General features: G+C 45.1%; 2 protein-coding genes across 2 annotated transcripts; both read right to left on the minus strand.

Annotated features, from left to right (window-relative positions):
* Window positions 1-3,026: 3,026 nt before the first annotated feature.
* Window positions 3,027-5,419, minus strand: LOC127332618 (cyclin-D2-2). The gene is made up of 6 exons (XM_051358935.2): window positions 4,852-5,419; window positions 4,443-4,529; window positions 4,248-4,346; window positions 3,958-4,159; window positions 3,723-3,847; window positions 3,027-3,635 (listed from the first exon to the last, which is right to left on the minus strand). Exons 1-6 carry the CDS (start codon window positions 5,143-5,145, stop codon window positions 3,405-3,407), a joined length of 1,038 nt encoding a protein of 345 aa, XP_051214895.1. The 5' UTR covers window positions 5,146-5,419; the 3' UTR covers window positions 3,027-3,404.
* Window positions 5,420-9,170: 3,751 nt separating this feature from the next.
* Window positions 9,171-11,947, minus strand: LOC127332621 (dolichyl-diphosphooligosaccharide--protein glycosyltransferase subunit 4A). Its single transcript, XM_051358938.2, has 2 exons — window positions 11,805-11,947; window positions 9,171-9,497 (listed from the first exon to the last, which is right to left on the minus strand). Exon 2 carries the CDS (start codon window positions 9,495-9,497, stop codon window positions 9,384-9,386), a length of 114 nt encoding a protein of 37 aa, XP_051214898.1. The 5' UTR covers window positions 11,805-11,947; the 3' UTR covers window positions 9,171-9,383.
* Window positions 11,948-13,967: the final 2,020 nt, after the last annotated feature.

A 13,967-nucleotide genomic window follows, 5' to 3' on the forward strand; every position in this document is an offset into this window, starting at 1 on the left:
ATATTCAAAGGCGATTGACCAAGAACTTGTGCAACCGTGACATTCTTATGGTGGGCAATATTATATAATGATGGGTATTGTTGGGCCAACGAAGTCTTGCCTAACCAGGTATCTTCCCAAAAACGAGTACTGCTACCATTACCCACCTTGAAAAAACCCCTGGAAAAAAACTCCTGTTTGACCTCCATTAATCCTTTCCAGAAAGGCGAGTCAATAGGTCTGGCATGAACCTCCGATAATGTTTTATGTCTCAGATATTTATTATGTAGCAATTCCTGCCACACCCCATCCTCATTAAGAAGTTTAAACAACCATTTACTCAATAAACATCTATTTTTGATTTCTAGGACTTCAATACCTAAGCCTCCCTGATCTTTCGGTCGACAAACGATGTTCCATTTTGTAAGCCGGTATTTTCTTTTGTTGTCGTCGGACTGCCAAAAGAATCTAGATCTATAGTAGTCCAAACGTTTCCTTACCCCAACAGGTATTTGAAGGAAAGACGACATAAACATCGGTAAGCTAGTTAATACTGAATTGACAAGCACTAACCTATCGCCATAGGATAGCAACTTCCCTTTCCAGCATCCTAATTTACTCGAGTCACTAGCGCGGTGTCACCCGTGAGCAAGGAAAGGTCAAGACAAGATAGAGAGATGGATGTTGCCATTAACCGTCCTCGGTTGTTCTTTTCCCTCTCTTGTTCTATCTTCAGAACGACGACGTAGATGGATCGAGAATCCTAGGGGAGCAGAGAGCGATAAGTATTGATTTTCCTTCCCTATCTTGGAGCATTAAGATGCATGGACGGAGATAAGAAGAATCCTATGGCACAACGGACTAATCAAAACGCGCACGTTAACACACACTAGCTAGCTAGCTGGATTCATTTGGCGCCAGATCTGATGGCCTGCGTGTTCGATGCTTCATATTGTTCGATCACTCCAACTTCAAATCTGTCCAAACAAACTGCCGCCTTGCAACGTCAAGCATAAATAAATTTAATTTAGCCTCTGATCATGTCACGTCGATCGTTAGCGATGCTAGGCAGCCAATGAACCGCGTCAGTAAGTGATGTTCTTGTTCTGCTGTCAGACAGGAAAAACTTCGATTCATATTTCTTGTGTGCGTTTGATTTCTAGATGCAGCGATCCCGATCACTTGATAAGATAATGCGAGGGAGATTACGCCGACGGAAACGTACAAAAACGGCCATCTATGTATCTCTCATGGGTGATCGTCATGTGCTGGTGTATCCAAGTACACTCGCATGTGCACATATACCGAGTGTTTAAACTTCTCGACAGACAATATCCTCCGTGATGTGCTGGCCCGTTGCCTCTAGTTTTTCTTCACCCCGCGCGTACGGAGTGGCATCTAAATCGACGTGAAAATGCCACTGGAATCACATCAAATTCGGTGTCAAATTGCCACGCACTCTTCTTACGCAAAGGGGGCTCCCTCTTTTCGAAATGCCGATGCTTGTAGATCAGCAAGGGACGTAACTTGTTAATTATCAAGCTGCCCTGTAATTTTTTTGCTTTGCCAATTGCCACTACTCGGCACGTCTCTCCGCACGTGGGTTCTATCTTTCTCCTATCCGTTATGCTCCCTGGGAGAGATTGTCCACAGATTTCTAATTTCAAAACTAGTCTCTCGTGATTTAGCCTGCAATTCAACCAGAAAGTAATTGCCATGTCTGACCAAATTGACCTGAAAAGTGATATGTTAATTAAGTTCCATCATAAGTGCCAACACATGTGTCTCCATATCACATGCTTTGGTTTAGCGGAGCACCTGACATATGGGCACTCTGAAAATCTCATCTGATAAGATAATTCTCTTTCTGATGAAATAGTCGGCATCCAAAGCACAAAAGGACTACAAACTGTAGCAACTCTGAGCTGAGAATGCTTCAATTTTGATCATCAAATTCAATTCCATTGGCTCAGTTTGGGGTCTCTGTCTAACGATGTCAGGACCTTCATGAGAAACTTGCAGCCATGTTTATCACGGGCCCACGGTCCAGAGACCCTAGCAGGTATAACAGTGGTGAGACCACAACAGCACACCCCACCCCTTCCTTGTAAAAGCATTGGCAACTGGCATGGCAGCCTCTACTACTTGACCCATTTCCTTGTGCAGCTCCTGACCTCTCAGGGGCACTGTCCTACCTATATGAAAAAAGAAGCTGCAGGCAACAATAAGTTTTCATTGCAGGCTTTTTACCGGCCCTTTTAGGTGAATTTATTGATCACTCATTCACTTGATTAATCCTGACACCTACATTCAGAGAAAAATAGAAGATCAATCAAAGTGAGATTTATCATTCACAAATCATACACACCTCTATCCCTGAACATCAGAGCTGCAAAGTGCCGAGTCTACATACCACTACTAAGGTTGATATGGAGATGAGTCCCTTATGGAAAGAGTAATCTCCTTAGCACTGTCATGTTGTTTAAAGAGCACATGAATCTGTGCCTGTTTTATATTGTGATTGCTTTCTGTGAGGCCCCAAGGTGTTCCTTAAAAAAGAGATGGTCCTGAAAGGTTTCGATGTTATATTCCCATGAGGTAGGTATGCTTTCCTCTTGCTATCTATTAACGCTGTTTGATTGGAGAAAGGGGAATAAATAACTCAACCAAGAAAACAAAACGCAGACAAGGCCATGGAAATGGCATGATTCCATCATTAGTTTAGGAAATAAATCTCATTAGATTATTATATTAACCATACTACTAATGGAAAATGGGAGTTTAGAACTTCAGATTGGGGACCCATCGTGTCTGTCCTCTGTTCTCCTCCATCTCACCAAAAAGACAAACACCATTTGTTTTATATGTGTGAAGCCATACCAAGATTTGTACTTATGATAGGTTTCCTTCATACAAAAAAGGGGGCATGGAATAGTCACAAAGACAGGCAGTCAACTCAGTAACAGGAATGCAGTGATGAATCAGCAGCAATACACCCTTTTCAGCACTGGAATGCAACAAGCCTTTTTATATGGTGAAACAATAAATAAACAAAACGAAAATCCAATTTTGCTGATTTTCTCACATCTTCCATCTCATATCCACAATGATCTCCTGGAGTAGCCCCCAGAGAAGGAAAAAAGAAAAATAAATAAATAATTAAAATGAAGAAGGGGGAGACAAAATTGTAAGAGGAAGAAGACTCCCTCCTCCCATCAACGCACACACCCTCCTCTCCTCTTTCAGAGTTCAAGAAGCCGGTACTAACCTTATTGCTGCCCACATTTCTCTAATCGGCACAATGCTCACTATAATTACTATTGCACCACAACTTGTTACCCTGATGACTGATGGGCTTTGGGGATAAGATGATAATCGAATGAACAAGCCGGGAGCAGTGCCGAGTAATATATATGTACGTTGTATCAGATTGGTGATGTGCTTAGCCTTCTCTTCTTCGAAGCCGGAGCAGAGGCCTGATCGTTGTTGCCGCTGTTGTTATTGTTTGATGGCGATGATCCTGGTGTTGTGTCATCGCTCCTAAAGCTGAAGCATGCTGCATCCAGCACACCGATCGGGCTCTGCGGCGCTGAAAGGCTTGCACTCAAGTTCCCTCTCATCCTCACCAACAGCTCATAGCATCTCATAATCATCTCCTGTAGATGTGATTTCAGAATTCAGAAACAGTGCAATTGCAATGGTGCATCAGTTTTCGTTTTCCATAACTCAAAGAGGATGATCACCTTATTTACAGGGATTTCAGATGCTGCAATGGCACTGCTGAAGCCAATAACCTGATTCTCAAAGAGCGCCAATAGAACCACTGCGGCAGCAATCTCAGAAGGTCTGAATGACAAGAATCTGTAGTCTGCAAATCCATGGCACATGAATGCTCTAGTTAGTATATCATCACTAGATACTGGCCGTTGACATTGTAGGAAAAACTGTTGATTAATTCATCAGGTACTATTGTCGAACCTTTCACAGTGCCAACAATGAGCTCGGCGCACCGTGAGGCCAGCATGTAACTCGGCGGCTTCCCTTCGGTGAACTTGTCCAAGAAGTAGCAGATGAAAGAGAATGGGGTCACGGCGTGCAATCTCCAATTCAGGGTCTCCATCACAACGAGCTCCATCCTCTTAATGTTCTTTGCTTCAAACATGTTCTTCGCGCCACAGACCTGCCGTACATGTTATCCCAATTTAGCAACATCATCGAGGGATCATCAAACAGTTATCGGTTTTACAATGCTGTAAGTTCTCATTCACCTGAAGGTCTACAGGAAGAGGGGCCACAGTCTCCTCCATCTTGACAGCAAGAGATAGGCAGGCAACTGACATCAACTGTTGCATCCAAGATTTGTCATGCTACAAAACCAACATACAAACAAAAGCAAGAAACGCAATGATCAGTAGCAGATCAAGTTTCACAGTTGTTAGCAATGCAGAAGTTCAGATTCTTACAGGGAGATTAAACGTGGAGAGGAACCGATCCAGGTAGTTCACCGAGAGGCAGAGGCTGAGTGGTCCAAAATTGTAGTAGGAATGGACCTGCAGCCCACATGAGAGAAGACAAGATGAGTACTCGACAGGTTCTTCTTAAAACCGGTTTGTCCCGGATGAAGGAAAGGGGGGGAAGCATCCGCCTCATTGCTAGTATCTGGCAATAGTTGTCAAATTGGCAAGAAAAGCCACAGGAACATGATGCAACAAGGACATACATACAGCCAGCCACAACTGGATTCACAAAGGGTCAGACGGACGCACAGTGCAAGCATGCAACAACCTACTACCTAGAATCAATTAATCCATCACGCTGGAAAAGGAAACTGATTGCAAGAACCAATAAATCCTACAGATTTTTTTTTCTCACCTTGCAAATCCAATCCATGGCATCTTTCCTCCAGGAAGACTCGAATCCTCCTTGCTCCAATCTCTCCACATAGCCGCCCTTGGGCTGATGATCGATCTCCTTGAGCACCAGCACCCCCACGACCTCGTCACAGTCCACTGGGAACAGAGCGCCGGCCTCCAAGAAATCCAGGCCGCTCCCCGCCTCCACCACCTCGCCGTCGCCGTCGCCGCCGCAGCCGCCCAGGCCGAGGACGCTGTTCCTGTCCTCGCCGCAGAGCAGGGTGGAGGAAGCACCGAAGCAGAGGATACCCATCTCAAGATCGCAAGAAACAGCCGCCGCCGCTATCACTTGGGGTTGGGGAGTAGTATTTGGTTCTTTCGCAAGGATCGGCGTTCTTGGGGCCTAAAGGTTGCTGCTCTTTCCCTCCGGCTGTGGCCTAGATGAAGATGCGCCAATGGAGGAGAAGGCGCCGCTCTCTCTCTACTGTATCGGCGTGTGTCTTGGGAAGTGGCAAAGGGAAAGACAAGATGTGGGGGGAGAGAGAGGAGAGAGGAGAGGGTCTCCTGGGGAAGAGAAGGGGAGAAGGGCTTTGGGAGTTTTATAGGGTGTGTGGTTTTAAGTGAGGAAATGATCAAGCAATAATCTCCGCGCTAGGTTTAGCGGCACATTTTGGCTATTTTGCTCCGTCCACCCCTTAATGAATCCACATGGTGCCTTCCCCTCTCTAGTGGCGATAGATCCGCACGGCGTGTATAACCGTCGAGTCGTCGATGGACTAGCGTTATTTGTACTCGTGTGAATGAAATGATTGGCTGGAATGCCGACAAATGGGAGTTGGCCGTTGAATTGTACTCGTGCGAATGAAAAACTTTATTGGCCACGGGCGAGTTGGAATGCCGATAAATGAGAGTAGACAGGTGTATTGTACTCGTGCGAATGGGCTGGTTTTTAACCGCTACTCGACACGAACAATGGAACTTGGCTGATGCTATTAGTCTCACATGAATGATAAATCCTCATGGCGTGTATACCCGTCAAGTCTTCGATGGACTAGCGTTATTGTACTCATGTGAATGAAATGATTTTAGCGAGCTGGAATGCCGACAAATGAGAGTAGGCCGATGAATTGTACTCGTGTGAATGAAATAGTTGTATTGGCCACTGGCGAGTTGGAATGCCGACAATTGAGAGTAGACCAGTGAATTGTACTTGTGTGAATGGGTTGATTCCTAACTCCAACTCGATGCGAACAATGGAAACAAATGGAACCTGGCCGATGCTATTAGTCTCACATCAATGAAGTGATTTCTACCGCCAAGTCGACAAGCGGAAATGGAAATGATGAGAACGGTGTTTCTTTTGTTCAACTCCTTTGAGAGTAAACAAACTGATGCATCCATCTCATTTCCTTTTGGGAGTGTCCTTTTGTTAATCCTTTACGACATTGATGACAAGGTCCTCGATGATATACTTTGGTCATCAATTTGGTGAAATATGTTGAGAATAATTATGCATTCTAATAGTATATCTCGTGGTAGATTTAGTAGTATGAATTTAATGTTGGCAATATTGATAAATCTTTATTAATTGATAGCAAAATAAAGTTTTGCCAGCATGGATTCTAAAAGGATAATTGTTACAAACCAGAGAGTATGTCTTGTTGTTGGACATTTAACTTCTTGCGCTTACTAAAGACTGTAGTCAAATTGCGGAAGATTGATAAGACTATTTCGACAATGATGGGAAAATAGCCTCACACTAAAGAAATTCTGTAGCTTAAGACACCCAAGGTGTTGAATCTATGATTTGTATACCTAGTGCACTAAATATACAACCATCCTGTTGTTCTCAATTTTCGATGTAATTCATGTTATATTCACCACAAATACTAATTACATAGAAATAATAAAATGTAGCACTTCTCTCTTAGAATTACCTTACCCTTTAAGATCATGGCTATATTTCCTTTGTTTCTCCGCCACAAGACTAACTTGACATCAGCAAGAGGAGAGGGTCTCCTAGGAAAGAGAAAGGGAGAAGGGCTTGGGGAGTTTAATGGGGTGTGTGTGGTTTTAAGGGGGGAATGATCAAGCAATAATCTTTGTGGTAAACTTAGTGGCTGACTTTCGGGAGCATTTTGCTCCATCCACCCCATGAAGAATTCACACGCATTGATTCCCGTCCTTTTTGGTGGTAATAAACCCAATATCCACCCAACATTTCTTAAAGAAACATACGGCGTGTGTAACCGACAACAGGGTGGGGCGTTATTGTCTCGTGTGAGTGAAATAATTTTATGGGTAACTCGTTAGCTGCAATGACGAAAAATGAGAGTAAACCGGTGTTATTTTTCTCGTGTGAATGAGATAATTTTTAATGCCTTTTTGGCACGAAGAATGGAAAGAAGACCGAAGTTATTGCACCCGCGTGAATGAACTGTTTTTTAATACCAACTTGATAGGCGTAATGGAAGCAAATGAGACTAGATCGATGTTTCTGTTCTTGTTTTTACCAAAGACAACATTTTTTCCTTGAGAGTTGTTACTAGTCTCTATGTTCCTGAACACATGTCCTTTAGAACATTGACCTGGTCGGTAGCAACATACTTAGATCATCAATTTATTCAAAATATGTTGATTTCAACAAAAATAATTGTGCATTATGAAAGTATATGTCAAGGTATATTCAATAGCATGAATTTAATATCATCAATATTTTCAAATATTTAATGATGATAAAATTTTGACCGATTCTAAAAGGACAAGCATTTTAAACTAGAGGAATCGTATGGTTTGTTGTTGGAGAATGAGCTCACTATGTCTACTGAAGACTAAAGTCTCAACGGGCATTTCGTGATCCAAATGTCGCCTCCCGCTAAAGGGATAAACTATCTTGACACACCATGATGTTAGATCCATGATCTGATCCCTCGTGGACTAGATATTCAACCACCCCCTCTGGCCACCAAACCTACACTTGGTTCTTTTTTTTGTTAGTGATATATTCATTGTGCATGATTAATTATACCGAGACAAGAAAATGTAGCACTATGTTGTGGGGTTGTTTCCTCACAGTCTTCTTCGTCAAAAAAGAAAAATGGCATTTTCGAGCACCACATAGGGTTTGTGGAATAATGCGATATCTCACACCAGGTAAATTAATCCTCAACCCTTATTCCTCTTTGTTTTTCAAAATGGAGATTGAACTCTATCCTCTGCATCAAAACAATGCACACATGATGTCCCAATAAATTATGGCCAATTCCAGGTATACAAGCAGTGATTTCAGTGTTCTTCCCTGGCGAAAATTACTGCAATAGAATTGTGGCTAGGAGGATTTGAAAAGCGTTATGGAGTCAAGATTTCGCAGGTTTAGCCAGGGATTAGCTCAAGAGTCAAGACCCCCACTATTGTTGAAGAGTTCTTATCCTCTGAGGCTTCATTGTTTGTCCAATGACAGACTAATTAACATGACAATCACCAAAATGACATAGTGGATTTTCACTAGCCATAGGCACGATCTATCTAGAGCTACAAAGTTGCCATTTGCTAATTCTTTGTGGGTTGAGATAGCTGGTTTACAAAACCAACTCAGGTGCTTGAAAAAATCATGGGACAACAGTTCCTCCCACTGCCCTTTTGGATTAGCCGAAGATTTTCATAGATGCAGCTGTCAGCTGTGGGCATGGGACAGAATTGCGGTCGATGCCGATCGAAGCCAGGATGGCAAACGTCCTAATCGCACCCAACTGGTGGCACGTAGGACTGCAGGAGGATTTGGTTATTAAAGCTCCTAGAGAAGTGCACACACGCTCGCTCGATATATAAGTAGCCACCCAACAAAAAAGGTAGCCACTACCACTAGGGAGCGCGCGAAGCTGCCTCTCAGATCTTGATGCCGCCCCCGCGTGCGCGCCAAAGCATGAAATACACCCCTCTTTCTTCTTTGGAACAAAAATGATTTGATCCGGAGGCACGATCCGCCGTGGAATATCTGAGGAGTGATCGCTTACGTGTCACCATGTTTAGCATGACGACGGCAAGGAGCAATGGCCGCCCGTGGCCATCACTGTCCTGCTCGTCATAGCAAATACATACGCGATTGGCAAGAAGAGTGCACAAAACAGGGCGGGGGACGTGGAGATGTTTCAAGTTGTCAAGAGATGACATGAAGGTTGCTATCAATGCAGAATGTAGGCAAATTTCTGAATTCAGGTTGTTCGTCCAGAAAGAAATATTGGCTCAAGAATGATTGATGACAAGCGACGACTTTCGAACATCTGAGAGCAGCACGGTAGTCATCTCATCACCAGCAGCAAATAACAAATCAGCAGCAGATACCATGAGTAAAATCGCTTCTTAAAAATTTCCGCAGTTCACTAGTTCAACGGATTAAACACGATTCAAGCCATAATGCCAGAAGTAGCATGTCCAATTTTCACGATAACCAGTAAAGAATATTCAGGCGCTCCCCTAGCATCAATTAACAGACATATTTCCCTATTTTGATCTGAGTATAATACGGTCTCATTGTTCAACAAGGAGAGGAGATCAGTTCCCCTCGTACTTGGGGTCTGCCATCACAAAGTGGTAGGCGATGACCAAGACAAATATGAAGATGCCCAGGAAGTTGGTGAAGAAACCCAGGTCCTGATCGTCAAACATCTGCAGCAAAGGTTGTAAACACATGTTAGTTAAGATCCGAAAACAAGCAGTTCATGATAATAACCAAATGTAGTAGTTGCCACTTGTCAGAAGTATATGATATGGAAGTAAAAGCTAAAGTGCAACATACAAACAGAGGTTATACACGAGCTGCGTGTATAATATTCCATCCGTCCCATCAAAAGTGTCTCAACTTTGTCAAAATATGGATGTATCAATCTACTAGATAGTGTCTAGATACATCCAAATTTTGAAAAAGTTGAGACAATTTTGGTGAGACGGAGGGAATATAAAAAGAGAGATCATGAAACACTACAAGCTACTGCAGGATTATGGACAGATTGTCAATGGAAAATGCAGCAGGCCAAAACAAGTGAGAAACCCCTTCTTAATCATCACATGATTCTGAAACAGAGATTTCTTAGCTCTCAGCTATATTCCAGCAAATCTAACTTGATGACAAATTGGGATCTCACCAACTCAGCATCACTCTAACTCCACTTTCACAAAAAAGATAAGTATGAACAACAAACAAACTGGTCTTAAGTGCAGTCCACTTTTATCATGATGGAGAATTACTGTCGTTCAGGAATGGACTTGTGGGGGCTGGTGGGCTGGCTAGTAAACATTTAGTGGTGTAGCGTGATTAAAAATGACCATAGCTTGGACCGGTGAATAACAGTCTGCCACTGATGTGCAGAGGTGGATAACATAAGATGGTGTGAATCAACCTGCACTACCGTGGGCATGCTACAAAATCTAATAATTCAGGGCTACTGGTATCCAGAAGAAATTTCTAATAAAAGCAAGCCAGAAAGTGAGGAGACAACATTACACAAAAAAAATTTACAAGCAAAACCTGTGATATGCATGAGTGGAGGGGAATTTTAGTTGATTGTTGCACAAGAACACTCTCTCCACGATGCTACAGAGGATGTAGAGAACCTACATTGTTATTATGCACATATGGCATACAGATAACATAATTTCTCCGCAGCAGCAATTCATTGGTCTTCGAATCTTCACTACCCCCCTTCCCGAATAACTTTTGCCAAGCGGACTCTTAAGGCCTTGTTTGGTACTAGAGTTTTAGTGGGAATTAGCGGGGATAATCCGCTCTAAACTTCAAATCCCACTTATTGTAAATGCATGTTTGGTGCTAGAGTATGAGCGAGTTTAATCCTCATTTAACCCCACTTTTCCCCAAATTTTAGTGTAATTTTTTCAATCCCCAATACTCTACCCCTACCTAGTGGATTGGGGATGGGGTTTTGCGGGGATTGGGTGACAGCAGAGATTCACCCAATACTCTAGAGTATTATCCCCACTAATCCCCACTAAAACACTAGTACCAAACAAGGCCTAAGGAATGGAAACAAAAAAAATTAAACCCACCGCCTCAGGTTCAAGGCTAGCTTCTACCTTATGTTCAAAGAATGAAGGCCATGGGCCTTTGAATCTTCACTGCCCCCTTCCCGGATAACTTTTGCCAAGAGGACTCTTAAGGAATGCAAACAAAAAAAATTAAACCCACCGCCTCAGGTTCAGGCTAGCTTCTACCTTATGTTCAAAGAATGAAGGTCATGGTCTTCGAATCTTCACTACCCCCTTCCCGAATAACTTTTGCCAAGAGGACTCTCAAGGAATGCAAACAAAAAAAAAATAAACCCACCGCCTCAGGTTCAAGGCTAGCTTCTACCTTGCGTTCAAAGAATGAAGGGTATAAGACGGTAAGACCTATCCTCCAGTATAAACCTACACAAATTCAGCTCCTCAGCTAACCCATTCAATACAGTTCAACCTGATCTCGGGGTTGCATAATCTCCTAGAGTTAAAGCTGGAGAATTACTTCAAATTCGTTCCAAATGGATATGAGACATAACTGCATCTACCTCCTGATCCTGACCAAGCGGGTTACGTCCACCTATGGCAAACCACACCCACCCAAAGATTTCCAACGCATATACTGCAACAAATTAACCTCATGTAGCACACACACCTACGAACGAATCTAACAAAGGAGAACCGAATGAACTAGCACGAACGATCCCCTGCCCGAATTCCGGAACCAAATCGAACGAGATCTCACGCCATCAGAAGCTGATCCTGTCACGAGATCGGGGCAAACCAGGGTGACACTTCGTCAGAACCTAACCACTGCGCACACCCAGCTAATGATCCCACCACGAAATCGGACGGATCTACCGAAAATCACGACGAACAGAGGCAGAGGAAACCGTGGGGGAAAGGGCACGATTTCCTCCCGCGAGCACGCGATCCGAGAGAGGCGAAGAGAGAGGGACGCACCTTGCCGGTCGCTGCTCGGATCTCTCGGGGAGCCGGGGCAAGCGCTCGCGGTCAAGCTCGCCGTCGCCGCCTTGGTCCTGGCTCTGACTACTGCACTGCTCTGGAACTGAAACTAGCGAGTTGCGGAGAAGAAGAAGACGTGGGCCGAAGTGTTTTATTGTGATTTACTTCTGCAAGGATGAGTGGGCCGCATGTATCTGGGCCGAATGTGCTGGGTTTTGTTGGGCTGGTTAGTACTGCACGTTAGTTGGGCCAACTGTCATTTGGTATTGGCGTCGCACCTCCGTCGCATGGCGAATTCTATACACCGCCTGTTGCGGCGCCGATCGTTCGTGCTGCGTACCCCGCCTAGGCATGCTTGCGGTGGTGGGTTGGGCATGTTAGCGAGCGGGTTAGGGGTGCGGGTGGGAGTCACGTCTTCCTTTCTTCCTCGCGACTGGCCAAAGATCTTAGAGGTGGAGGTGCAAGATGCGTAGTCGGCGACGGAGATGAGGCCAAGTCCTCACGGAAGATAGGATGATGTGGATGGCTTCAGTGGAAGATGTGAGGAAGAAATCTTAGAGTTAGGGGCACGGGTGGGGTCTAGTCGGTGACCAAACTTAGGGTTAGGGATGCGGGGTCTCGCTGGCGTTGGAGGAAGGGGGTTTAGAGGGATGGTCGATCGCATGGCGGCAAACCAATGAAGATGGCGGCTCTGGCAGGATGGGACGGCGAGGCGCCAACCGTGACTGGTGGGAGGCGACGGTTAGGCCTACGGTGGGTGGACGGGTCAACGAGGAGTAGGAGAAATCATGTGGCAACAACTCTATCTCCATTATCGAGCAAGAAGAGAAGAATAGGGCGCATGATTGGTGCGCCCTAGATGGTTGACGTGTGTACGAGTCTCCTCTCTTGCTCTGCGCACTGCTAAAAAGGTCTGTAGGGGCTCCCGTCAAGTGGTCGCACTTATCCACCAAAATACTAGGAAGAAATGACAACAGACCGCAGAAAAATAACGAAATGACAACACGACCGATAGGTAGGAGTGTGTAAAGCACCTCTCCAGCTTTGCGCATCGCTAAAAAAGCGGTATATAGGGGCTCCCATCAAGCATCAAGTTGACATAGGCATCCCCAATGGGCCTGCCGAAGATGGTACCCGGGGTTTACTGAAGGCCCATGACCTGAAAGATAAGAAGAATCAGAAGCCCAGTCTACTATTAAGGAAAGCTAGAGTTGTATTAGGATACGATATTTGTAATCTTGCGGGATAAGTTGGAAACCCTCCCGGACTCTGTAACTTGTGTATCACGAATCCTTCGGCTCCGCGTCCTATATAAGGGGGAGTCGAGGGACAAAGAAAGCATCGATTCATTGTCTCACAAACCCTAGTTTTCATATCGTCGAGCACTTTTCGGCTGAAACCTTCGAGATCTACTTGCCCTCTACTTCCAACTAAAACCCTAGTCTACAACCCGTATGCATTGACAAGTTAATCCCTTGTCACAAGTCGCCGCACTTGTCCACCAAAATACTAGGACGAAATGGGCGATTTACACAAAAATAACCCAAAAGTGAAAGAAAAGCACAGAATGACCCTCCGGCGAAACTATTTCACCAATCTAACCCTTTTGTGTGGCGCCCCTCCCACGGGCGCCACACATGCCCATGTGGCGCCCCTCCTGCCGGCTCCACTGTCCCACCCGACGTGGCCCCCTCGCCGCTGAGCTGGTGCGCCCATCCGACGTGGCAGCATGTGTGGCGCCCCTCCCAACGGCGCCACACATGCACTTGTAATTGCCCAAAACATATTGTGAGACAAATCCTCTGGGACTTAGCCGTTTTGCGAGGCTCGATGTGTGGCGCCGATGCCACGGGCGCCACACTAGCCTGTGTGGCGCCGATGCCACGGGCGCCACACATCCACTTAAGTGTGGCGCCCGCGCCCGCCCCCGCCCCCAGCCCGACCCAGCCAGTTCTTCTCTCTGTTTCTTCTCTTCTCCCAGGAAACCGTCGCCGCCGCCCGACTCCCCTTCGTCCCCCCCACCAAATCGACCAAGGATTCGTCAGATCTATCCGGCCAAGTCCTTCCTCCTCCATTCCTCAAGGTATTCCCCTTCGATTCCCTCTGATTCGTCCACTATTGTTGGTGGATTTGGTAGATTTGGGTATGAACCCTAGACAT

Source organism: Lolium perenne, chromosome 2, assembly GCF_019359855.2.
Source record: "Lolium perenne isolate Kyuss_39 chromosome 2, Kyuss_2.0, whole genome shotgun sequence".
Lineage (NCBI taxonomy): Eukaryota > Viridiplantae > Streptophyta > Magnoliopsida > Poales > Poaceae > Lolium > Lolium perenne.

What these genes read in the sequence shown, in the direction of transcription:
- LOC127332618 (XM_051358935.2), bottom strand. Translation starts at nt 5,145, where the DNA reads ATGGGTATCCTCTGCTTCGGTGCTTCCTCCACCCTGCTCTGCGGCGAG. An exon ending in TCTCCACGTTTAATCTCCCT is followed by an intron (nt 4,347 to 4,442) that starts GTAAGAATCTGA and finishes TTGGTTTTGTAG; the next exon opens with CATGACAAATCTTGGATGCA. An exon ending in CATTGTTGGCACTGTGAAAG is followed by an intron (nt 3,848 to 3,957) that starts GTTCGACAATAG and finishes ATGGATTTGCAG; the next exon opens with ACTACAGATTCTTGTCATTC.
- LOC127332621 (XM_051358938.2), bottom strand. Translation starts at nt 9,497, where the DNA reads ATGTTTGACGATCAGGACCTGGGTTTCTTCACCAACTTCCTGGGCATC.